The sequence below is a fragment of the Salmo salar genome, chromosome ssa18, assembly GCF_905237065.1.
Source record: "Salmo salar chromosome ssa18, Ssal_v3.1, whole genome shotgun sequence".
NCBI classification, from domain to species: Eukaryota; Metazoa; Chordata; class Actinopteri; order Salmoniformes; family Salmonidae; genus Salmo; species Salmo salar.
In genome coordinates this window covers 54,913,229-54,938,549 of record NC_059459.1, presented here as the reverse complement: position 1 = coordinate 54,938,549, position 25,321 = coordinate 54,913,229, and the positions used below count along the sequence as shown (strand labels likewise).

Here is a 25,321-nt window from a genome sequence, read left to right as displayed (position 1 = left end):
AGAGAGAGTTTATGGGAAATTAAAGGATAGTATGTTTTGGGAACTGTGGGTCCTGTATGTCTGTTGGAGTTTATTACTGTTTAGGTGGCCATGTGTGTAACCCAGCTATATCATCCCAGATCTCTCCCTATCTCTCTCTCTCCCGCTCCCTCGCTCTCTCTCCTGCTCCCTCGCTCTCCCTCCCATATCACTTTGCTCAACACCGCAGCACATTAGGCTAATCCTCAGAGTCGCAGCAGTTCCTGTAATGTTTGTTAAGCAAACCAAATCCCCAAGGGAGGCTAAACCAAAGAGTTTCTGACGGGTGGAGTGACATTCTGTGGGCTGAGTGAATTTGTATCGGGACATTTAAGGAGTAGGAACATTATAATACATTAAGGGACTTTTTTGACATACAGTACCAGTCAAAAGTTTGGACACAACTACTCATTGAAGGTGTTTTCTTTATTTTTTACTAGTTTCTATATTGTAGAATAATAGTGAAGACATCAAAACTATGAAATAACACAGAAGTAACTTTTTTTTTTAAACAAATCAAAATAAATTTTTGATTTTTCAAAGTAGCCACCCTTTGCCTTGATGACAGCTTTGCCCACTCTTGGCATTCTCTCAACCAGCTTCATGAGGAATGCTTTTCCATCAGTCTTGAAGGAGTTCCCACATATGCTGAGCACTTGTTGGCTGCTTTGACTTCACTCTTCCGGTCCAACTCATCCCAAACCATCTCAATTGGTTTGAGGTCAGGTGATTGTGGAGGCCAGGTCATCTGATGCAGCACTCCATCACTCTCCTTGGTCAAATAGCCCTTACACAGCCTGGAGGTGTGTTTTTGGTCATTGTGCTGTTGAAAAACAAATGATAGTCCCACTAAGCCCAAACCAGATTGGATGGCGTATCACTGCAGAATGCTGTAGTAGCCATGCTGGTTAATTGTGCCTTGAATTCTAATAGATCACAGACAGTGTCATCAGCAAAGCACCCCCAAACCATCACCTGTCCTCCTCCATGCTTCATGGTGGAAACCACACATGCAGAGATCATCCGTTCACCTACTCTGCATCTTACAAAGACACTGTGGTTGGAACCAGAAATCTCAAATTTGGATTAATCAGACCAAAGGACAGATTTCCACGGGTTTAATGGCCATTGCTCGTGTTTCTTGGCCCAAGCAAGTCTCTTCTTCTTATTGGTGTCCTTTAGTAGTGATTTCTTTGCAGCAATTCGACCATGAAGGAGGCCTGATTCATGCAGTCTCCTTTGAACAGTTGATGTTGAGATGTGTCTGTTACTTGAACTCTGTGAAGCATTTATTTGGGCTGCAATTATTTGGTAACTTTAATGAACTTATCCTCTGCAGGAGAATTAACTCTGGGTCTTCCTTTCCTGTGGCGGTCCTCATGAGAGCCAGTTTCATCATAGAGCTTGATGGTTTTTGCAACTGCCCTTGAAGAAACTTTCAAAGTTCCTAACATTTACCGGATTGACTGACCTTCCTGTCTTCAAGTAATGATGGACTGTTGTTTCTCTTTGCCTATTTGAGCTGTTCTTGCCATAATATGGACATGGTCTTTTACCAAATAGGGCCATCTTCTGTATACCACCTCAACCATGTCACAACACAACTGATTGCATTAAAAAGGAAATCAATTCCACAAATGAACTTTTAACAAGGCACACCTGTTAATTGAAATGCATTCCAGGTGACTACCTCATGAACCTGGTTGAGAGAATGCCAAGCATGTGCAATGCTGTCATCAAGGCAAAGGGTGGCTACTTTGAAGAATCTAATATCTAAAATATATTTTTTGGGTTACTACATGATTCCATATGTGTTATTTCATAGTTCTGATGTCTTCACTATTATTCTACAATGTAGAAAATAGCAAAAATAAAGAAAAACCCTTGAATGAGTAGGTGTGTCCAAACTTTTGACTGGTACTGTATATTGGTCAAGGACTGTGTTACGTGGTGTGCGCGGGTGGGGGTGTACATTATGTGTGTGTGTGTTCGTGACATGCAAGTGTGTGTGTTGACATCCATCTGAGTGGAGAGTGACTGAGGGGACAAAGTGTATGTGTTTAGTGTTTTTACATGTGACTCACACCACTCTTTGTGTATGAATCTTAAGCGTAACTTTTCTCTCCACTTTCCGCTCTTCCTCCAGTCTTCCTCTCCTCTCAGTGTTGTTATTTATTCATGACTCATGCATAAGATGGCCCTGTATGTTAGCGTGATGCCGTCTCTCCTCGTTAACCCTGTTGCTATGACTCTGGCTGTACACACGGGGTTAAGTGCCTCCCTAAAGGACCGTGCAGGCCCGTCAACAAGAACCATCTTTCAAAGCTACCTTTCATGCTTCCTTCACGAGCCGTCAAGGAATTTGAAAACTCTCATGGCACTATAACGATAATGCCGTTAGGGCAGTTTTTAAAGTTAAACTAACAAAGACTAAGACTGCCCATTTTAAAGGTGGGTCTCTCTCTCTCTCTCTCTCTCTCGCTCTCTCTCTCATTAAGCCTACACTCTTCCTATGACAGTAAAACATTAGCTGCCCTGGCTAGCCTAGCTCCAGTACAGATGGTATCACGTTGCACCTGCACTGAGTCAAATCGCTTGTATCTGGCCCTTGCAACGCTAAACAGTAAATCACTTACGGGAAAAAAAAGAAGCAATTTACAAGGACTTTGCTGCGCTATTAGGCAGTAGATTAAACAAAGATTACGGACATTAATCTAAGGTACATGGATTGTTTTAACAGTCATTTAAAAACCGCCATCCTTCTGTTCAATGGCCATTACTCTTCCGGTGTGCTCTGAGACATGTCATGAAGGTATAGTCGTAGCATTGTTCGCGTTACACCACTGGTGTCATGTTGGCGACACCGTGGGGTGTCAGTGTTGTTGTCAGGGGATATAAAGCTGTCTGTCGGACCTGTAACCTGGTTTCACCGCAACGGCCAGGGTGGGGCGTGGCTAAACAAGGACGGTGTTGTGGGGGTCGTAGTCGCCCTGAGACACGGGTGTTCTAAAACGGCTGATTTGTGTTATAGGCGGTCGTTATGGTGAGATATGGGGAAACAGACACTTCTGTGTGTGTGTGTCAGTCTGTCAGTGTCTCATTCCCTGGCTTTGTGCCTGTCTTTATGACTCCCTGTTCCCAACGCATGAAGATGATATCTCTGTCTATGTGGAACTCTGTCACAGATTGAGTGATGGTTCAATTTGAAAAGTGGGCTCTCGCTCTCTGTCTGTGTTATATGGCTATAGGCGTACTTCGTATGACTTGTGACTAATGGACATCAAGCCCTGGAAAGACCATGGCCTGTTCCAATGCTTCAAAACTGCATCCTTCTTTCCTTCCATCCTAGAAGTAATCCCTTATATGTAGGTCTATGGACTGGATTGGTGAAGGTTGCAGGTAGTCTAGCAGTTAAGAGCACTGGACCAGTAACCAAAATCTGCTGATTTTGAGCAAGGCACTTAATCCTAATTGCTCCTGTAAATCACTCTGAATAAAATGTATGTAGGTAGTGTAGGTCTGGTATAATGTATGTAGGTAGTGTAGGTCTGGTATAATGTATGTAGGTAGTGCAGGTCTGGTATAATGTATGTAGGTAGTGCAGATCTGGTATAATGTATGTAGGTAGTGTAGGTCTGGTATAATGTATGTAGGTAGTGCAGATCTGGTATAATGTATGTAGATAGTGCAGGTCTGGTATAATGTATGTAGGTAGTGTAGGTCTGGTATAATGTATGTAGGTAGTGCAGGTCTGGTATAATGTATGTAGGTAGTGCAGGTCTGGTATAATGTATGTAGGTAGTGCAGGTCTGGTATAATGTATGTAGGTAGTGCAGGTCTGGTATAATGTATGTAGGTAGTGCAGGTCTGGTATAATGTATGTAGGTAGTGCAGGTCTGGTATAATGTATGTAGGTAGTGCAGGTCTGGTATAATGTATGTAGGTAGTGCAGGTCTGGTATAATGTATGTAGGTAGTGCAGGTCTGGTATAATGTATGTAGGTAGTGCAGGTCTGGTATAATGTATGTAGGTAGTGCAGGTCTGGTATAATGTATGTAGGTAGTGCAGGTCTGGTATAATGTATGTAGGTAGTGCAGGTCTGGTATAATGTATGTAGGTAGTGCAGGTCTGGTATAATGTATGTAGGTAGTGCAGGTCTGGTATAATGTATGTAGGTAGTGCAGGTCTGGTATAATGTATGTAGGTAGTGTAGGTCTGGTATAATGTATGTAGGTAGTGTAGGTCTGGTATAATGTATGTAGGTAGTACAGGTCTGGTATAATGTATGTAGGTAGTGCAGGTCTGGTATAATGTATGTAGGTAGTGCAGGTCTGGTATAATGTATGTAGGTAGTACAGGTCTGGTATAATGTATGTAGGTAGTGTAGGTCTGGTATAATGTATGTAGGTAGTGCAGGTCTGGTATAATGTATGTAGGTAGTGTAGGTCTGGTATAATGTATGTAGGTAGTGCAGGTCTGGTATAATGTATGTAGGTAGTGCAGGTCTGGTATAATGTATGTAGGTAGTGTAGGTCTGGTATAATATATGTAGGTAGTGCAGGTCTGGTATAATGTATGTAGGTAGTGCAGGTCTGGTATAATGTATGTAGGTAGTGCAGGTCTGGTATAATGTATGTAGGTAGTGCAGGTCTGGTATAATGTATGTAGGTAGTGTAGGTCTGGTATAATGTATGTAGGTAGTGCAGGTCTGGTATAATGTATGTAGGTAGTGCAGGTCTGGTATAATGTATGTAGGTAGTGCAGGTCTGGTATAATGTATGTAGGTAGTGCAGGTCTGGTATAATGTATGTAGGTAGTGCAGGTCTGGTATAATGTATGTAGGTAGTGCAGGTCTGGTATAATATATGTAGGTAGTGCAGGTCTGGTATAATGTATGTAGGTAGTGTAGGTCTGGTATAATGTATATATTTAGTGCAGGTCTGGTATAATGTATGTAGGTAGTGCAGGTCTGGTATAATGTATGTAGGTAGTACAGGTCTGGTATAATGTATGTAGGTAGTGCAGGTCTGGTATAATGTATGTAGGTAGTGCAGGTCTGGTATAATGTATGTAGGTAGTGCAGGTCTGGTATAATATATGTAGGTAGTGCAGGTCTGGTATAATGTATGTAGGTAGTGCAGGTCTGGTATAATGTATGTAGGTAGTACAGGTCTGGTATAATGTATGTAGGTAGTACAGGTCTGGTATAATGTATGTAGGTAGTGCAGGTCTGGTATAATATATGTAGGTAGTGCAGGTCTGGTATAATGTATGTAGGTAGTGTAGGTCTGGTATAATGTATATAGGTAGTGCAGGTCTGGTATAATGTATGTAGGTAGTGCAGGTCTGGTATAATGTATGTAGGTAGTACAGGTCTGGTATAATGTATGTAGGTAGTACAGGTCTGGTATAATGTATGTAGGTAGTGCAGGTCTGGTATAATATATGTAGGTAGTGCAGGTCTGGTATAATGTATGTAGGTAGTGTAGGTCTGGTATAATGTATATAGGTAGTGCAGGTCTGGTATAATGTATGTAGGTAGTGCATGGGTTCCTTACTGATTGGCAGGTGACCGGCTTGCCGTTCATGTCAGTGGTAGGCGGGGCAAGGGGTTCCCAGTCTCGGCCTTTGTTATAGGTGATGAGAGTCGTCACTTTGCCATCCACCTTCTGATTGGCAAGGAAGACGCCTTTGACCCCACGGACCTGGAAACCAATTACAACAAACGTCTCAGTTATGATATTATGGGAAGGTTTAATACTGATCTGGGATCAGTTTGTATGGGTCCTAGCTATTTATTAAAAGCACAGGATTGATACAGAAGAGTGTTCAGAGATCAGACAGTTAGAGACAGAACCACACAGAAGAGCTGGCATCTCCAGACACACCTATCTATAATGTAACTGCTGCGGATTCTGGGTCAGTCGGCGGCCTGTCAAGAGAGTCTGCGTAAGGGGAAGAGGGAATTAAACAACATGTCTCTTTCGACCTTTCTCTATCTCTCTCTGCAATTCTATCTGCGAAACTCTTATCTGTCTGTGTACCTCTCTGACTTGTCTTTCTCTGTCTCCATCTGTACCCGCACCACACACTCTCTACTCCTCTCTTACTCTCTCTCTCTCTCTCTCTCTCTCCCTCTGTCTCCTACATCTCTCCCTTTAACTTTCTCTCTGTCTTCCTCCAGCTTTATCCCTGTCTCTTTTACCTCTCTTTCTCCATCTCTCTCTCTCTGTGTGATGGACAGTGTGGCCCGGGGCTACAGGTGCGAGAGGAGAGGAAAGGAGGAGAGAAAATTAGTTCTTCGGTGCTGGCCCTTAGCTCCACGGGCCACTGCCTCTCCTCCTCTAACACTTCCTCCTCTCTTCCTTTACTCTTCCCTCGCTCTGTTTGACTTCCCTCCGCCGGGAGACCTTGTCAAAACAAACCCAATGAATGATAGCTTAACCAACAAAAAAAAAGAATAAAATATGGAAAGTGAAAACACATATCTCACCCATGTGTTTTTATTTTTGACAACAAAAGGAGTGTGTATACTGCTAACAATCACACAATGAAAAACTGCTTCAAAACCCAATTTGGGAGGCAGGAAAAATAGTGGGACCCTCCTTACTGAATGCATGGCATTCTAACACATTCACGTTGTGTGTTTTAACGTAAGCTGTCTGTCTAGAAGGCACGCAGGATCCAGTGCCATTTTAAGACCCACTCCAGGCCACAGGCGTTCCAGACACCGCTCTCCGCTGACATGGAGGTGAGACCACCTACCCACTGTTACCTTGGCAATGACTAGCAACGGTGGATGTTGAGTGAGTGGGAACAACGCTACGGAAATGAGCCATACACGTTTGTTTTGCAGAAAGATGAGTCAATAAAATTATAATGCCTCAAAGCAGGTGTGTGACAACTCACACCTAAGCACACAAGGTTAAGGTTTTGAGGGAAACATACCATACATCTACCACGCTCATTGGTCAAGGTGTAATAACACTGTCCTGTAGCTAGGGGGCAGGGTGCTTGCTCTCAATACCATTTAGCAGACACTTCTATCCGAAATGACTTGCAGTAGTGAGGACATCAATTTTAGTATATCATGTGACCTTGCAGCGGGAATCGAACCCACAACCTTGGCATTGCTCATTTTTGGCATTGCAATCACTCTTACCAACAGAGCCACAGAGGAGCGCCACATGACTCACCTCCAGTATGTCTATAAGGACGCTCTCCTCAGGCTGCTTGGTGCTGCGGACGTTCTCCAGCACGATGGAGTAGTAGACGCCCTGCGGGTCCGACTGGTACAGGTTGTAGGTGTCTGTCTGGTACCACTCCTGCAGAGCCAGGAACACCTGGTTCTCATCCGTACTCACTATGTGGACGTCCTGGGGAGAGGGGTTGATGGGGGGAGGGAGAGGAGGTGGTATGAAGAGGGAAGGAGAATAGGAGTTACGTCAACAACTTCAATCTGCCGTCAGTCTTTTCATAAACTAAAGGGAAGGAGAGAGCGAGAGACAGAGACAGATGGAGTGACAGAGAGACAGAGAGGGAGAGATCACTGAGAGAGAGAGAGAGAGAGAGAGAGAGAGAGAGAGAGAGAGAGAGAGAGAGAGAGAGAGAGAGAGAAACATCAAGAAAGTTGTGCATATTGTATCAACGGTGACAGGAGAACAAACAGGAGTACAAGAACACTTTCGGCTGTTCACAAAAACCCAGGTTTTCCACTCATAACTTGCGGGGGGCTTCTACTCTTATGCAGATGTTAGAAACAGAGTGGCTGATGTACAGACTCCAGAGCCTGAGTTGGCATTCCCTGTGAGACACTCTGATTACATTAACATGGCAATAGAGATGGAGAGGCAACGTCAAACTTCAGGAGAAGTGAGCGGTGATGAGCAGTCCAGAACCGCCACACATTGACACTCTAGACACATCTTTAGCCTAGTTGTGGACTAAAAAGCACTTTCAACTGGGACTCTCCATTGAGCATGCTTTAAAATTCTGGGCTAGGTCGGGAAACTGGCCCAATATGTCTTAAATGCTGATTTATGGGTCTGCACCACAATAGTCAAATGAACTCTGGTTCAATGAATCTGCAAGCTACTGCATAGAACTAGTGCACAACTTCCCTACAAAGTCCTTGACTGCGGACGTATTGCTGGTTTTGTTCATCTAGCACTGTAAGTGGAAGCACTGGTAACGATAGCTGGCATGTTTTTCTTTGAGGTAAAACAAATCTGGGTCATGGTGAAATTAGGCGAACACTCAGCCACCACATAAGATGCCTACTGGGCAGAATTTCAGTCATCAATAGTAAAGTAGATGAGGGGAAGAGAGATAGAGGGATGGAGGGATAAAGACAGAGGGTGAGAGTGGGAGAGAGGGATAGAGTGCTGGTTGTGCTCTGTAACGCTTTGTGCTACGTGAAGGTAGCTCAACCTGGTGTGTGTGTGTGTGTGTGTGTGTGTGTGTGTGTGTGTGTGTGTGTGTGCGCGCATATGTGTGACTGTCCAACCATATGCCCTTTGTACCTCCATATGGATCTAGATAAAGTACTCAAATGTGCATTTGTTTATGTGACTACGTGTGAGTAGGTGTGTGTGCGTTTGTGTGTGTTCACTATTCCCTTATGCACCTCTCCTGCATTGATTAAGTCTATGCAAACCACCTCTCTGTGTTGACAGATCTCTCCTGCAGAGTATTTAGCCTGAGGAGTTGGCATTGAGGAGTCTGTAAACTTCAAGTCCTGAAGACTTCTACATTCACAGCAGCTATCCACCCACTTGTTTTACACCGCTCCAAGCCCAGTGAATAATCCTCTATGGAGTTATGTGGATTTGCTGTGGATGAGCAGCTCAAGTCAGACAGCTGAAAGTAGCACGTATATGTGCTCAGGTGTGCAATCCTACTCCAAAGCAAAGGATTACTTTGCAGAAACCTACTGTGCTATATTTCCTGTATAATGCCATCGATTTGGAAATAGCTAGCATCATCCACACAAAGGGGAGCGGGGGACACCGATTTGCCTACGTACAGTAGGAAGAGTGAAAAGGATGTCATCTTCACTTATTATTTGACTTACGCAACTGGTGACAGGCCATAACTGAACGGAGCGACGCTCTCAAACGGTTAGCATGCGGGCTGATGTGTCTCTGTGGGAGAATAAGACTCTGCTGCACCTGTCACTATGTGGCTTTGTGAGGCAACCGACAGCATAGCATAGCAGACTTTCTAAAGAGAGAGACAACAGACAGTATTCTCCCATTCACTCCCATGGAGACAGGCTTTAAGACACATTCACAGAGGCTTCCTGGGGTCGCCACAAAGCGTGTCAGTATGGAGACGGGTGAAAAGACAAAAAAGGAGGAGAACATCATAGAGTGTGAGGAGAGAGAAAGACACGAGAGTGGAAGTGAGGGAAAGAGAGAAACAGAGACTGGAAGAGAAAGGGCTCACCACAAAGGTTGTTACTATAGACACATAAAAAGAGAAAAAAGGAGGGGAATATATTGAGAGAGCAAGAAGTGAGAGAGATACAGAGCTGGAGATGGTGTTGATAGAGAAGGAGAAAAAAGAGGGAGAGGGAGAAGAGATAAAGTGTGCATGAGAGACAGAGGGAGTGAGAGAGAAAGAAAGAGAAACAGAGACTGGAAGAGAAAGAGATGACTATCGCCTACGATTTCACAGTCTAGCAGCTCTTCAGACTAACAAACAAACAGGGTAGACAGAGGCTGTTAACAACTCCATAAATTCAGGAGGCCCAACTTCACTCTCAGATTGGTTTTGCATTTTTCAAAAGCTCCTCAATAATTCACAGTGGAAAACAAGAAGCTCAGCAACCACAGCTAGTCTCTCTCTCTCTCTCTCTCTCTCTCTCTCTCTCTCTCTCTCTCTCTCTCTCTCTCTCTCTCTCTCTCTCTCTCTCTCTCTCTCTCTCTCTCTCTCTCTCTCTCTCTCTCTCTCTCTCTCTCTCTCTCTCTCTCTCTCTCTCTCTCTCTCTCTCTCTCTCTCTCTCTCTCTACACATGTATTACAAGCCCCCCCACACACACACTTGCTTACTTCATCTCTTTCACCTCCCAGTCTCTCTATCCTCTTCATCCTGCACTCTCTTACCTAAAAGCTCCATACTTGAACGAGTGGCCTATCTGCTCAATCAGCTGCTAAGAGGAAATATGTAGTGAGAAAGGAAAACTGGGGCGGTAGAAAATCATGACTTGACTCAGCAGACCTCTCCATGGCCTCCCCGACACCTAATCAAAGTGATCCGCTTCCCATGCTCTCTCTCATCCCCTTAGGATGATACAGTACTTATTAAGACAAGCCCTGCTTCAATGATCGGTCAAACGCTGTGGTAAGCAGGAAGGAGTGGTGTGTGTGTGTGTGTGTTTCCCCTTCCTTAAAGAGCGCAAAGGGCCTGAGCAATCAAACACAAGACCCTCAAAGTGGTATGGAGGTAGAATCTAAGTCATTCCATGCACACTCTATCCCTAGTGTGTGTGTCTGTGTGTTGTGTTGTGTGGTGTGTGTGCGCGCTTAGCGTGCACACGTGTGTAGTTTGTGCTATTTTCCATACACTGTCCCTAGAGTGTGTGTGGTATCTTGTATGCGTGTGGGTGAGTGTAAATGACGTTGACTATTGCTTTTTCTCTCTAGTGAGCTAGAAAGCAGAAGAGTCTGCTCTCCAATCAATAGTGTTCAATAACACTCAGCCAGTGCCAGGCTAACACCGTCTACTGAGCCACATACACTGACAGCAGAGGTTCCTATCTGCTTTGAAGATACGGTATGCCCCTCAGTCTGTATTGCACCGTATTGGGAATATTTCACTTGTATTGTGCAAGGTTGGGGTCAGTTCCATTTCAAGGTACTGTACCTTGACATGAAGGGAACAGTATGTCATTTCTATTGTGTACGGTTGGGGTCAGTTCCATTTCATGCACTGTACCTTTGGTAGGGCGTATTTAGGGAACCTCATCTGGACAAACTCATTCCGTCGGTATGAAACGTAGTGCTTGGTGCGGTTTCCTGTGGTCACCTAGGTAACAGACAGAGAGGGAGAGAGAAAAACACACCATGTCAATGGCTAACTCCATGTCTCTCACACCACGGTCATTATGACTGATCTACTCTACAGCTCACCTGCGAAAGAGACAATAGGAGACAGAGAGAAACAGAGAGCGACAGATGGAGAGAAAGAAATAGAAACAAGGTGAGAGAAAAGGTGCACACCAGTAACCTAACCACCACAGGTGCACCATCTGTTATTCCCTGAAGAGAGAGATGAGCTCAGCAGAAATACAGTACCTCAGCAGAGGGAGAGAGAGAGAGAGAGAGAGAGAGAGAGGAAGAGAGGGAGGGAGAGGGAGAGAAGGAGCGAGAACGAGAGACAGAGAGTATGCAAATCCCAGCAGGAGGCTTCTGGGTAATGATGAAGTTGTGCTGTCTCATGCTGAGGTGGAATCATCCAATCAGAGAAGATGAGTGCTGACCCGGTTAAAAAAGCCCATCGACATCATATTTTACAGTATGGGGGAAGTGTGAACGTTTGTTAGCACTGTGAGAGATCAGTGGTGTCAGCTCAATACCGTCTGCTTGGCTGTTTGTGGTAAGTAGGAAGTAGTGATTTAGGATCAGTTTTTCCTTTTAGATAATAATGAACCAGACAGGGGTGGCCAGATCCTAGAACAGCACTCTTACCTTGAGGAGCTTTGTGAATACGGGGCCCTGATCTCACTGGTGGAAAGTAGATGCAAGATGACCAAACTTCGAACAATATCTGCTGAGCTAAGCTGAAGACCAGCTTATTCAGGCCAGCGATGTGGAAGTTAAGCTGGAATGTTTTTCTGTGGATGTTAAGCTAGTAGGTGTATGTGCCAATGTTAACACTGGCGCTCTCTCTCACTGTTTGTCTGAGTCTGCATTTCCATACAGCTCAGCATCTGATACCCACCCACCCCACGGGCACAAGCATACCACTGGCATGAGCATCTGTCATTTCACTAGTGCATGTGTGGGCGCTTCTGAGCTGGTTACTACACGTGTGTCTCAGTGTGTGCGCTTCTGGGCATTTGAACAGTGTCTGCGTGTGCTTATTTGCATGTGTACAGTATATAGTCAGGTCCAAAATTATTGGTACCCTTGAGCAAGGCACTTAACCCAAATTGCTCCTGTAAGTCGCTCTGGAAACAAAACAGACTGTATAAAATAAACAATACAAATACTCAGCTATATTGTATTCTCAAAACACTCAGAAAATTACATTATTTTATACGAATACAATTGCTCGGAGAAAGAGATTTTGTTTAACAAGTAAGCTTTTTTTTCTCTCAAAAAGATAAGGGTAAAAACTATTATTATTTCAATACATTTCAATATCTCAACTTGCAAGGATAACAGCACTGAGCCTTTTAAAAAAAAGTTTTATGAGATTGGAGAACACATTGGGGGGGGGGGGATCTTCGACAATTCCTCCATACAGAAACTTTCCAGATCCTCAATATCCTTCATCTGCGCTGGACTGCCCTTTTCTATTCAAACCACATATCCGATGGGGTTCAAGTCTGGAGACTGAGATGGCCATTGCAAAACTTTGTTTTTGTTAACCATTTCCTTGTGGATTTTGATGTGTGCTTATAGGATATTGTCTTGCTGGAAGATCCCCTTTGCGGCCAAGTTTCAGCTTCCTGGCAGAGGTTTTTGGCTAAAATGTCCTGGTACTGGGTCACGTTCCTGATGCCGTTGACCTTAACAAGGGCCCCAGTAGGTATGGGGTTCTTTTTTGCTTATGTATCCTTATTTTGATGGCAAAGCCAACACTGGTGTATAAGGCCAAAGAGCTTTAATTTCATGTTATCTGACCATAGCACAGGTTCCAATCCAAGAGCCAATGGCATTTAGCAAACTGCAGGCTTTTACATTTGTTGGATGATATGAAAATAGAGCTCTTTGGGCACACACACCAGCGTGTGTCTCTCTGTGTGTTTCAGTGTGTCTCTTTAAGTATGTGTCTCAGTGTGTGTGTGTGTGTGTGTGTGTGTGTGTGTGTGTGTGTGTGTGTGTGTGTGTGTGTGTGTGTGTGTACGAGCGTGTTTTGAGGAATGACTGTCCCCCTAACACACATCCCTCCCAGCAGCCTAGTAGTAGTAGTTAGTAATGCTCCAGGGATAATCCCTGGGGATAACAGTCCAATCTTTTGTTGCTACTGACCCTGCACGGGCCTCCACATGTAATGAGATTTTTAAATGCTCCCTCCCTCCCTCTGTCTGTCTCTCTCTGTCTGTCTCTCTCTCTCTGTCTCTCTCTCCATTTCTCTCACACACAATATTCAGATTGAGTAACATTTCTTTAAACCTTATTTGTAAATGTGCTCTCTCTCTCTCTCTCTCCCTCTCCCTCCCTCCCTCCCTCCCTCCCTCTCTCCCTCCCTCACTCCCTCTCTCTCTCATCACAGAATAAGCTGGTGGCTGTAGCTACCACACTATGGGATCTCCATCATATGATGTGCAATGTCCTAACAAGCAACTGTTCCTTCCTATCTGAATGCCAAAGAGAGTAGATTAAGAAAGGGATACCATTGTGGCACATTATAACCAAACAATTATGAAGACATATCACGACAACAAAGGGTTTTGTAAATGTCTCTTTACCTTGACAAAGATGTAGTCGTCTTGGACTGAGAGAGAGTTGTGGTCGATCTTCCCCAGGAACTGAGCCGTCACCATCTTGTCTGAGCAGTTCTGGATCAGACAGGTTACGTACAGGTACCCTGGGGAGAGAAAAATAAGAAAAAGTGAAACTTTTAGAGGGATAAACAATGTTGATAAAGTTTTAGTGTGGTCAGATTTAGTGTGCATGTGTGCGTACGTGCGTGTATGCGTGCGAGAGAGAGGGACAGTGAGAGAGACCGGACAGACTGTAAGAAAAGGAGAGACAGATATATTGAAAGTTATCAGGTAGACAGGGAGTGTTTTGAGTGCTGAGCTGTATTAGATACGGCAGATCTTCACTAGGCGCCTTACTTTTCTCCAGTCAAAATGGCAAGGGGATTAGGCCTAGCCTCCGACAGAAAGGCAGAGAGGATTGGCTTAGCTTCTGTCGCTACGCTAAAGCGTATAGAATTTCACATAGCAGCAGCTGCATCAGCAACAGCAGTCAGTAGTGGCAAGACTGCTGAAAATCCATCAGCTTTCTGCCTCACAAGTCAGATGGAAGTGACAAGCTAGCGTTGTAAGAAAATGCAAACAGTCCAAAACACCACAGAACAAACTTCTATCTTAGGGGGGGGATGTCTTAAGTTCTCTCTCTTTCTTTCTTTCTTTTGTTGTTTATCATTGCTTAACTTTTGTTTTATTCTGGCTGGCCGAGAATGTACCGAAATGCTCAGACGTTTAATCAAAACAGCATACGGGGAGAACTCATTAAAAGGCAATTAGATTGGTTAAGCATTCAATTCCAGCTTGTGACACGTACACTTATTCACACTGCTCACAGACCTGCTACACTCTCGCTGCCTGACCGACTGAGGAGGAAATAATAAGGAAATAATGCAAAACAACTGAAAACCATGTATCATGAAACAATGTAGCAGTTGGAAAGAGAAACTTCCGGAAAGAAAAGACTAAAGGGAAGAATGCAGGAAAAGAGCAGGCGTTTTGGGCATACAGTCATCTCTTCAAAACATCCAAGACCACCACGGTTTCCAACATGAATTATGTGTACAGTTTGAAAGACGGTGTGAAAGATTACGTGATAGTTAGAGAAGAGGAGGTTACTTCGAGTTTTTTTTCCAACATGCTTATGTGAGTCTATGTGCACTTGTTCAGTGTGCTGCTATATATATCTGGGTGTGTGACAAGACAAAAGGATGTCCATGTGTTTCCATTAGCACCCGCAACGCTCCCCACATCAATCTCCCTAATGACACACACAGACCCTGCCAGTCTCCCCGCGAGCCTGCTTCATCCATCAACCCATCACCTGTACCCCCTCCACCCATCTACCCCCCTCATCACCCACCATCCCCGGGCACAGACCCTACACAAGTCCCACGATTTATGTTAGAACTAGGCCTCTCCCTGAGGTTCAGCTCCACTATGTGACCAGGCCACCCTCCATCCCCCCTGCTACCTGCCATCGTTTAACCTTGACAGGACCCAGGGTGACAGGGTGGCGCAGGGGGAACAGCTTGGCCTGGCATGCCTGGTCGCATGGGCCCCTCTAACCCATCCGTCTGGATGTATGAGCTGCCATACGATAGAGAGGCGGGGGAGGGTGTGGGAGATGGGAACCATGTGGCCCTGCCTAGCCCAGGAAAGAGCTCTCCTGCCTGGGCAGCTGGCCCAGACAGACAGACTCTCTGGTTCTCTGAAAAAACACGGCCGAGCTTGTTCAGGATGACAGGTTTCACACTCTAAGCTGCATGTCCGGTACCCAATGAGAAAGTATAGACACACATATGTGATTTGGGAGTTGTTTCTCACTTTCTGGGGGAGGATGATGACACTATATTAAGTATGACACTTTGGTGACTTAATTTCCATCAGGAAAACTGTGATAAGTAAACAAGGTATTATTAACATGTCCTCTCCTTCATTTGTCCTTCCTCTCCTTCTTTTTGTGCCTTCGAGTCTCAGACTCTATACTTCTCCTGGTCTACACTGTGGGATTGTGGGTTGTGAAAGTGTACCGAACACATTCCAACGCAAACACACATGCAGTACCAGTCAAAAGTTTGAACACACCCACTCATTCAAGGGTTTTTCTTTAATTTGACTATATTCTACATTGTAGAATAATAATGAAGACATCAACACTATGAAATAACACATATGGAATCATGTAGTAACCAAAAAAGTGTTAAACAAATATATTTTATATATTAGATTCTTCAAAGTAGCCACCCTTTGCCTTGATGACAGCTTTGCACACTCTTGCATTCTCTCAACCAGCTTCATGATGTAATCACCTGGAATCCATTTCAAATAACAGGTGTGCCTTGTTAAAAGTTCATTTGTCGAATATCTTTCCTTCTTAATGCTTTTGAGCCAATCAGTTGTGTTGTGACAAGGTAGTGGTGGTATACAGAAGATAGCCCTATTTGGTAAAAGACCAAGTCCATTTTATGGCAAGAACAGCTTAAATGACAGGCCATCATTACTTTATGATATGAAGGTCAGTCAATCCAGAACATTTCAAGAACTTTGAAAGTTTCTTCAAGTGCAGTCGTAAAAACCATCAAGCGCTATGATGAAACTGGCTCTCATGAGGACCGCTACAGGAAAGGAAGACCCAGAGTTACCTCTGCTGCAGAGTATAAATTAATTGGAGTTAACTGCACCCCAGATTGCAGCCCAAATAAATGCTTCACAGAGTTCAAGTAACAGACACATCTCAACATCAACTGTTCAGAGGAGACTGCGTGAATCAGGCCTTCATGGTCAAATTGCTGCAAAGAAACCACTACTAAAGGACACCAATAAGAAGAAGAGACTTGCTTGGGCCAAGAAACTTGAGCAATGGACATTAGACTGGTGGAAATCTGTCCTGATGGTTCCAACCGGTGTGTCTTTGTGAGACGCAGAGTAGGTGAACGGATGATCTCCGCATGTGTGGTTCCCACCGTGAAGCATGGAGGAGGAGGTGTGATGGTGTGGGGGTGCTGTGCTGGTGACACTGTCTGTGATTTATTTAGAATTCAAGGCACACTTAACCAGCATGGCTAGCACAGGATTCTGCAGCAATACACCATCCAATCTGGTTTGTGCTTAGTAGGACTATCATTTGTTTTTCAACAGGACAATGACCCAACACACCTCCAGGCTTTGTAAGGGCAATTTGACCAAGAAGAAGAGTGATGCATCAGATGACCTGGCTTCCACAATCATGGGATGAGTTGTCATGAGTTGGACCCAGAGTGAAGGAAAAGCAGCCAACAAGTGCTCAGCATATGTGGGAACTCCTTCAAGACTGTTGGAAAAGCATTCTTTGAAGAATCTCAAATATATAACATATTTTGATTCATTTGACACTTTTTTGGTTACTACATGATTCCATATGTAATTTCATAGTTTTCATGTTTTCACTACTATTATACAATGTAGAAAACAAATAGTAAAAATAAAGAAAGTACCTATGTCCCAAATTTTGACTGGTACTGTACTTTCTAACATAGGCATGCAGACACACACAAATGTGTACACACGAGCACACACACAAGCATTCACGCGCACACACACACACACACACACACACACACACACACACACACACACACACACACACACACACACACACACACACACACACACACACACACACACACACAACCATCCCCACCCCCCACACAATACACACCTATTCCCCTTGGTGGGTCGTACAGAGCTAACCTGGCTGGCTGATGATATGATAATTCATGGTAATATAATATAATGATAATATCATATAATGATATGATAATCCTGGTGCATGTGGGAGTTGAATGAGGAGTCGAGAGCGTTGAACAGACAGACTTGTCTTCAAGGGAGAGGAATAGCATGAGAGATGGGTAGTTAAGCGTAGCAATGTGTGGTTAGGGGATTCTAGAAGAATCTTATTTTGTCGGTGAGAAAGAGGGCAAAGATGTAGTTCACATAAGCCATACATACATGCATGCACACTGAAAGAAGAGCATCATACCTCCACTTGTGTCCTGCATCTCCATATGCACCAAGTCAGGGTCCACATCTACACCAGCCACAGACCTGAAAAAGAGGAGGTTAGTATTGAAGTTGGCAGTTGGGAAAAACACAACCAAACTTGTCGTGCACTTAACCTCCTTTGCTTCCTCTCTCTCTCTCTCTCTCTGCCCCCACCCCCCTTCCTTTCGTCACTTTCTCTCTGTCCTCCAGTAAAGTGAATCTGATTAGAAGTCGGCAGGGAAGTCTGTGAAATCTCCCCAGTTCTATAAAGATATAGGTGAGATATAAAACCTCCATTATGCTCCCTATAAAGAGGCTTTATGAGCAATTAGCAAGCTGGGGAAGAGTGGGAGAGAATGAAGGGGGTAGGGAAGAGGAAAGGAGGAAGGGAGAAATACAGTGAACAAAACTCCTTCTGAAAAAAGTTGCATTCTATTTCACTTTTTCCTTACGTCCGTATTCTACTCACATACTGTGTCATTCTCTGAGTTGTGTTTCCTGTCTGCTCTTGGCCTCAAGCAGCATACGAGCCACCATTTCACCACCCATAACCAATTCACATCTGTTCTATTTCATGGGATAGCCACTAGCCAGCAATGCTTTACACAAGATAAATAGTTGAAATACCTCTAAACCCAACTCTGAACGTGTAGAGAAACAGAGTGGTACAAAGCACTAGTGTCTGGCGTCCATCTCGTCAGACGGACCACCCTGCCAGATAGAGGCTGACTAGCTCTTTAAAGTGTTCCTGATTTATAAGGATCCCAGACCACTCTTCTCTTCCGCTCTTTTAGGAGCAGTAGGCCACGCAGTGAGGATAAAGCTATTCCAGCCCAAACAATTAGCTAATTCTGGCAATTCGGAAAGCGTGGATGCTTTGAGAGGATTTTTCAGGGCCAAGAGTTTTCCTTGGTCAGATCATGTGGTCAGAAAAAACTCCTGGTCCTAATGTGTTCTAGGAAGAGAGAAATGTTTTGCTTGACCATATGACTTGACTAGGAAAAACTCCCTAGGCGTATCACTTCTGTGTCTCTGTTAGTATTTTACGTCTCATTACATGCTCGCTATTATACTGTTTGGGGAGACACTGGCCAAAGCAAAGTATATGTGGTTATATTTTATTAGTAGTCAGTGGTTAGGGATACAAATGTGGTGCTTGGATTACGTATATGGTACGTAATCTTTTGATCTCTCATTTCCTACAGCTAGTGCCAATACATACATCATAAAAAGGTTTTATAACGCCTTTGTAATAGTATCCATATGTGAAATGCAATGCATTGTAAAGTGTAAGGAAATTGCCTCTATACCCAGTTCTGGGATCAGTTTTACATCTCAGCTGATAGTGGGCGAAGGTCCGATTTGTGTTGGGTAATCTGATCCTAGATCAGATATTAGCCACAACATCTGCTTGAAGCAAAACAGACTTTAGAACTACCCTATCTATCCTCATACAGTAAGATGTGCTGGGGATGATTTGGTGTTAGGGATGGACAGATGTCCAGGTCTCAACACTACTGGCTTTACAACCACTGATCTGGATCCATCGCGAACAAAGATCATTTCTGAGAGGCGAGAGCAGCAAGCAGGCAGGAACTGTCTCTATGACCTTCTGGGTACACTCAGAACAGGAGCAAGTGAGGGAGGGAGGGAGGGAGGGATAGAGAGAGAGAGAGGATGCAGAAGGAGTGAGGAGATAAACCTCAAAGTGAAAAACTCTCTCTAACCCATGAGTTGATCACAGCTACATTTTGTGAGTGAGGGTGTGACAATGTAAAGGCCAGAGCTACAGTACTGTAAAGCAAGTGGGAGACATACTGTAATAGGAATAGAAAATCACTGACCAATATATCCTGTCCTTGGTCACTCGTTCCTGCATTAGAGTCCACTTCCGGCCCAAATCCGTGGACACATAGAGCTTTGAATAGAAAACAATCAAACTATCAAACAATGATATTACACCAAGGTTCTTTACAACAAAGTCGTAGCTAATGTCATAAAATGATGTGAAAAAAAATTGTAAATGCCAGACAAATAGGAGTTGTATGGATAAAGAGGTGAAATGGATGATTGTCATAGCTTTTCATGTCAGTATTGGTGATTTTATGGTGTCAGAACATCCCTCAGTGTGTAGTAAATTGTGTTGAAAAACATCCCTCAGTGTGTAGTAAATTGTGTTGAAGAACATCCCCCAGTGTGTAGTAAATTGTGTTGAACAACTTCCCTCAGTGTGTAGTAAATTGTGTTGAAGAACATCCCTCAGTGTGTAGTAAATTGTGTTGAAGAACATCCCTCAGTGTGTAGTAAATTGTGTTGAAGAACATCCCTCAGTGTGTAGTAAATTGTGTTGAAGAACATCCCTCAGTGTGTAGTAAATTGTGTTGAAGAACATCCCTCAGTGTGTAGTAAATTGTGTTGAAGAACATCCCTCAGTGTGTAGTAAATTGTGTTGAAGAACATCCCTCAGTGTGTAGTAAATTGTGTTGAAGAACATCCGGTCCAGTAAGTCAAGCACAGAATTTCACAGTTCACCTACCTCAGGCTAACCTCTATTAATCTTAGTGGGTTATTCCGTGTGTGTGTGTGTGTGTGTGTGTGTGTGTGTGTGTGTGTGTGTGTGTGTGTGTGTGTGTGTGTGTGTGTGTGTGTGTGTGTGTGTGTGTGTGTCAGTATGCGAGTTTGGTTGTGTGTGCATGTGTACCATTGATCGGCTTAATAATGAATATGTATTGATTTTCTCACCAAGTATCCCAGCAGACATAAACAGCACAAAAAAGGTTTCACCAGCAAGCCTGTACACATTCCCTTACTGCCACATACCCACACACACACACTAATGGTTGGAGTGGCTGGAGTGGAAAAGATGGAATGGCATCAAATACATCAAACACATGGTTTGATACCATTCCATTGCCTCCGTTCCAGCCAATATTATGAGCCGTCCTCCCCTCAGCAGCCTCCACTGACACGCACATAGGGTATTGTAAGTGCATACACACTTTAGCAGAAGACAACAAACCTTTACAAACACTGAATCTCTCAATGAAATCCAGACAGCCCAATTTAATTGATAAGATCAAACGTAATACAACCGGATTGGCTGAACCAAGATAAATCAAACCTGACCACAGCAACATCTCCAAAGAATAACCAATCGCAAGGGGCACTATCTCACCAATCATCTTTCCCATACAAATATATGAATTCTAACAGGCGGTTGGAGGAGAGGGGGGCCACCGTAGGCCTCCCATCTCTTTCTTCCGCTAAATGATTTTTTGTACTGTTAAATGACTTTTTACTCTCCATCTGTAGCCTGGCCATATGGAACAGATTAAAACCTAATTGAATTTCTTGTTTAATTAACTGTAAATGATTAAAGTGGAGGTCCCTCCATATGCTGTTGCTACTGTGACTGTGAGTTATCTGAGAAGAGATCGTAGATGCAGAATGTGATGCAGAACTGTCCCTCGACACTGATCTACGGTCAGTTTTGTGTTTTACTACCCTAATGGTTATGGATTTAAAAATGGTTGGGATCTGGGGAAGGTAAGCTGATCCTACAAAGATCTGTGTCTAAGGGCATTTTTTGGACTGTACATATAGTTGGTCAATTCAACACACTTCTACTCATTATTCCCTACACTGTAGGCTATATGATTACAACCATGCAGAATAAAACAGCATGAAGTAGATTTTTGTCATATTTCACACATTTCTATACAGCATGGGTGAACTGGAAATGTGTTTTTGCATATCCCAGCTCCCCCTGAGACACCCTTGGAGACTAAGGTCACGGCCAGCCATTAACAACACGACCCTGGAGCAATTAGGGTTAAGTGCCTTGCTCAAGGGCACATTGACAAATCTTTCACTTTGTCGGCTCGGGGATTCGAACTAGCATCCTTTCAGTTACCGGCCCAATGCTCTTTACGCTAGGCTACCTACGCCACACAACACTACACTCTATGTTTGCGAGGGCAAGGCTATCCTAGCTGTGAATTAAGAGTAGCACTGTAAAAGTAAAGTATATCTGTCCAAAACAAGTTTGCTGCTCAAAGCGATTTTTTGGCATTTTAGCATATTTACAACATATATTTCTGTTAATTGTGAACTGATAGAAATGCTACGAACATGAAATAGATACCCCCACAAAAGCACAATTATCTCTGATTATGACATTGACCCACCTTTCCCTCCTTGCAGTAAGCCAGCACCTTGTCCTCCTCCTTGGGGTGGAAGAGGAGGGTCTCCGCGGTGAAGGAGAGGGGCTGCCGCTGGAACGAGGAGCCCTCGTCTGTACTAATGAACAGCATCTGGTCACGCTCGTTAATGGACGAGCTCACTAGGATCACCTGACAGAGAGAGGTCAGAGGTTAGAAGGGAGATCAGGATAAGGTCATACTGTATAGGGTAATGGTAATGTGGTAACGTTTGAATTGGGTTCATGGGGTTGAAACGCGACAGGAGCCATGTCAGCAGTTTTATGGTACGTGTGGTACGCGTGGAGAGACGCATGCACCCACGCACGCCATATTTCCAACCAGAGCCATCCTCAAGGCTTCCTCCGTGGCGACACCATATTGATGATCTAATATTCCCTTTTATAGCTCATAACAGGGACACATTAAACGGGGGAACTCCGAGCTTACCATCTCACCAATCATCATTAAGTGTTGGACACACAGAGGTAAACCACCTAAAGGGTTGAGCAACACAAGCGTATTATCCAATCAGATCGCTCAAGATTCTGTCATCTGCAATAATCAGACATGGGGGAACAGTCCAATGCGGGGCAAGATGGGAAAAATGTTCATCTACATTTTGCATATACACTGAATTTGGGCCATTTAATTGCACAAGCTAGCCTACTTCCTCTCTCTTCCTCTCACTATTGCTATGCCCCTCATGCCTGCAATTAAGCATTACTTAGTGCCTCCCGAGTGGTGCAGCAGTCTAAGGCTTGAGGCATCACTACAGACCCGGGTTTGATCCCAAGCTGTGTCACAATTGGCCCAGCGTCATCCGGGTTAGGGGAAGGTTTGTCCGGGTGGGCTTTACTTGGCTCATCGCGCTCTTGTGGTGGGCCGGGCGCCTGTAGGCTGACTTCGGTCGTCGGTTGAGCGGTGTTTCCTCCAACACATTGGTGCAGCTGGCTTCTGGGTTAAGCGGGCGGGTGTTAAGAAGCACGGTTTGGCGGGTCATATTTCGGAGGACGCATGACTCAACCTTCGCCTTTCCCGAGCCCGTTGGGGAGTTGCAGCGATGAGACAAGTTTGCTATTGGATATCATGAAATTTGGTGAGAAAAAGGGGGTAAAATACCCCCCAAAATTATAATAACATTCCTTAGGGCGCTCCGCTCTGCATCGCACTGGCTCCCCAATCTGGGCTGTGTGTTTGTGTGCTGTGTGGGTGTGCGCATGCACGTGTGTAAGGGTTGAGCGAGCCGGGTCTAAGCAGCCTTCTATGGATCGCCACGGTCAATTAACAACTCCTAGCCTGGCTGTTTGTTCTGCCTGCAGACAGCTGCGACACTGCCCACGGAGAGAAGAGACACTTCTCTTTCGTTCACAGAGATGGAAGGAACTGAGGAAGGACGGAGAGATGGAGGGATAGACAGCAGAAAAATGCAGTGGAGGAGAAGTAACTAGGAATCTCAAAGGCCAAGAGACATACTTTGTTGTGTGTGTGTGTGTGTGTGTGTGTGTGTGTGTGTGTGTGTGTGTGTGTGTGTGTGTGTGTGTGTGTGTGTGTGTGTGTGTGTGTGTGTGTGTGTGTGTGTGTGTGTGTTCCCACCTTGCCCTGCTTTCCCTGGGGGACGCATCCATCAAAATGTCCGCCTATTCCAATACCTCTTGTTTAAACAGAACTCACCCAGCTTGACCTGATGACTACTATGAGAGGACTGTTCTGACGTCACACACCTTAAACAAAGCCGGGTTCTGGCCCTCTCTGACCTCCCCTTTATAACAACAGCTTATATTTTTTTACATTTTAGATAAGCAACAAAGCGTAATAAAAGTAGCAAAAGTCGAATCTGAACAACACAACATCCGCAGTTTGGATCAGATAAACAACCTTGTGACCAAATAACCTTATAGACTGCCTGAAATAGCTTCGCCCAAGCTATTATTATTGGATTAGGAAGTGGCATCAAAGAACAGTATAGGCTACTACCCCTGGCTGCCTTCTATCCCATTCATGACCTACTGGTGTTGCAGTAACGCTGACAACCTATGAATGGTGCTGTTGTCAATCCGACAGAACACCCAACCTCTTGAAAAGCAACCAAACAAGAGAAAGCAAAGTTAAACCTCAAACTTGGTCCTTCTCCCTGACTTCACTCACGACAACAACAACTAAGCCATGAACTTTGAGAAGTCAGTACTAGGACAGAGGAACTACAATAGTGCTCCTGTACTGAGAGTTCAGACTCTCAGAATCAGAAGCTTTTCACCACAACCGTTGCTCAAAACTGTTTCTTCCAATTCATAACTCTCGCTCACTCAGTACAGAGCTCCTATTGTGTGTCACAGATAAAAGCGCTCCCAAAACTTCCTGTGTCTACACTTGAGACAGCATAGTGGGTGTATGATACATTGGCGGAGTTATGTTAATAGGAATACCATAGAAATGGCAGTACTGTTGGTACTCTGTGTCCATAGGCCTCAAACTACAGTCACTCTCTTGTGGGTAAGATAAAGAGACAAAGCAATCCTCGTTCACTATTACCAGCGTCTTTGAGTTGCCATCAGTGATCATGCTTAATCTTCCCTGTGGACTTAAAGTAGTAAACAATAACATTGAAAGTCACTTCCTCCCGGATCAATGTGTATTAGGTCATATAATCACTTATAAAACACATCTGCTCAGGTATATACGAGTACAGCAGGTTTTATCTATCTATAAAGATACATGTTGTGTGTAAGGGGATGGGAAATGGTTTGATAGACGGTTGTGGGACAGATCTCAGTAGCTTGAGGACATACCACTGCCATTTGGAGGGATTAAGAGATGCTAATGCCTTGGGTATACTTTACTGGGTAAACAAAAGTCCCCCACACAGTGGCACCATGGTAAGGCACGCACCCACCCACCCACCCACCCACGCGCACACACACACACACACCCACCCACCCACCCACCCACCCACCCACACACACACACGGACAGTCTGACTCTTTGTCTGTCTCCTAGAACCCAGCAAAGAAATGAAGACTTGTCAAAGGAACCTTACACTTACTGTCCCTGCTCAACCAATTGCACAGTAACACACACATACAACATCTCTACCAGGCTGCAGACTGATGCCGATGCACCACAGTAACATTCATCCTTTTGGAGTCATGTGAGTGCAGTTGTTTAGTCGAATCTGTAAACGTCTCCCATCCGCCTGAGCCGAGGAAAAACACAGAATCCTTCGGTTAAGGATTCTCTGTTGCCATTCTAGAAACGTAGCTCCAGCCCAATTGCTTTCCACCCAATTACATATGCAAATTGGCAGTGTTGATTTTCAGTGAGAGCGGGGCCTGTGCAATAGGTGAGTGGTGAGCCGTGTTACGCTGTGAATAAACTAGAGAATAGTAGCTGTTGTAAGGATCGCCTGGGGGAACAGGAGTATATTGACATGACATTA

The 25,321-nt window shown here is 44.3% G+C and overlaps 1 protein-coding gene across 7 annotated transcripts in view; it reads right to left on the bottom strand.

The window, feature by feature from the left end:
* LOC106577493 (VPS10 domain-containing receptor SorCS2) overlaps positions 1 to 25,321 on the bottom strand; it is a 349,001-nt gene that overhangs the window by 31,576 nt on the left and 292,104 nt on the right. For all 7 annotated transcript variants that reach the window (XM_014155530.2, XM_014155527.2, XM_014155529.2 and 4 more), the window contains exons 4-10: positions 21,874 to 22,038; positions 19,531 to 19,604; positions 17,685 to 17,749; positions 13,658 to 13,776; positions 10,957 to 11,046; positions 7,215 to 7,394; positions 5,577 to 5,723 (exon numbers count right to left, since the gene is read on the bottom strand). In XM_014155530.2, the coding sequence (XP_014011005.1) occupies positions 5,577 to 5,723; positions 7,215 to 7,394; positions 10,957 to 11,046; positions 13,658 to 13,776; positions 17,685 to 17,749; positions 19,531 to 19,604; positions 21,874 to 22,038 (840 nt within the window). The remainder of the gene's footprint in view (positions 1 to 5,576; positions 5,724 to 7,214; positions 7,395 to 10,956; positions 11,047 to 13,657; positions 13,777 to 17,684; positions 17,750 to 19,530; positions 19,605 to 21,873; positions 22,039 to 25,321) is intronic.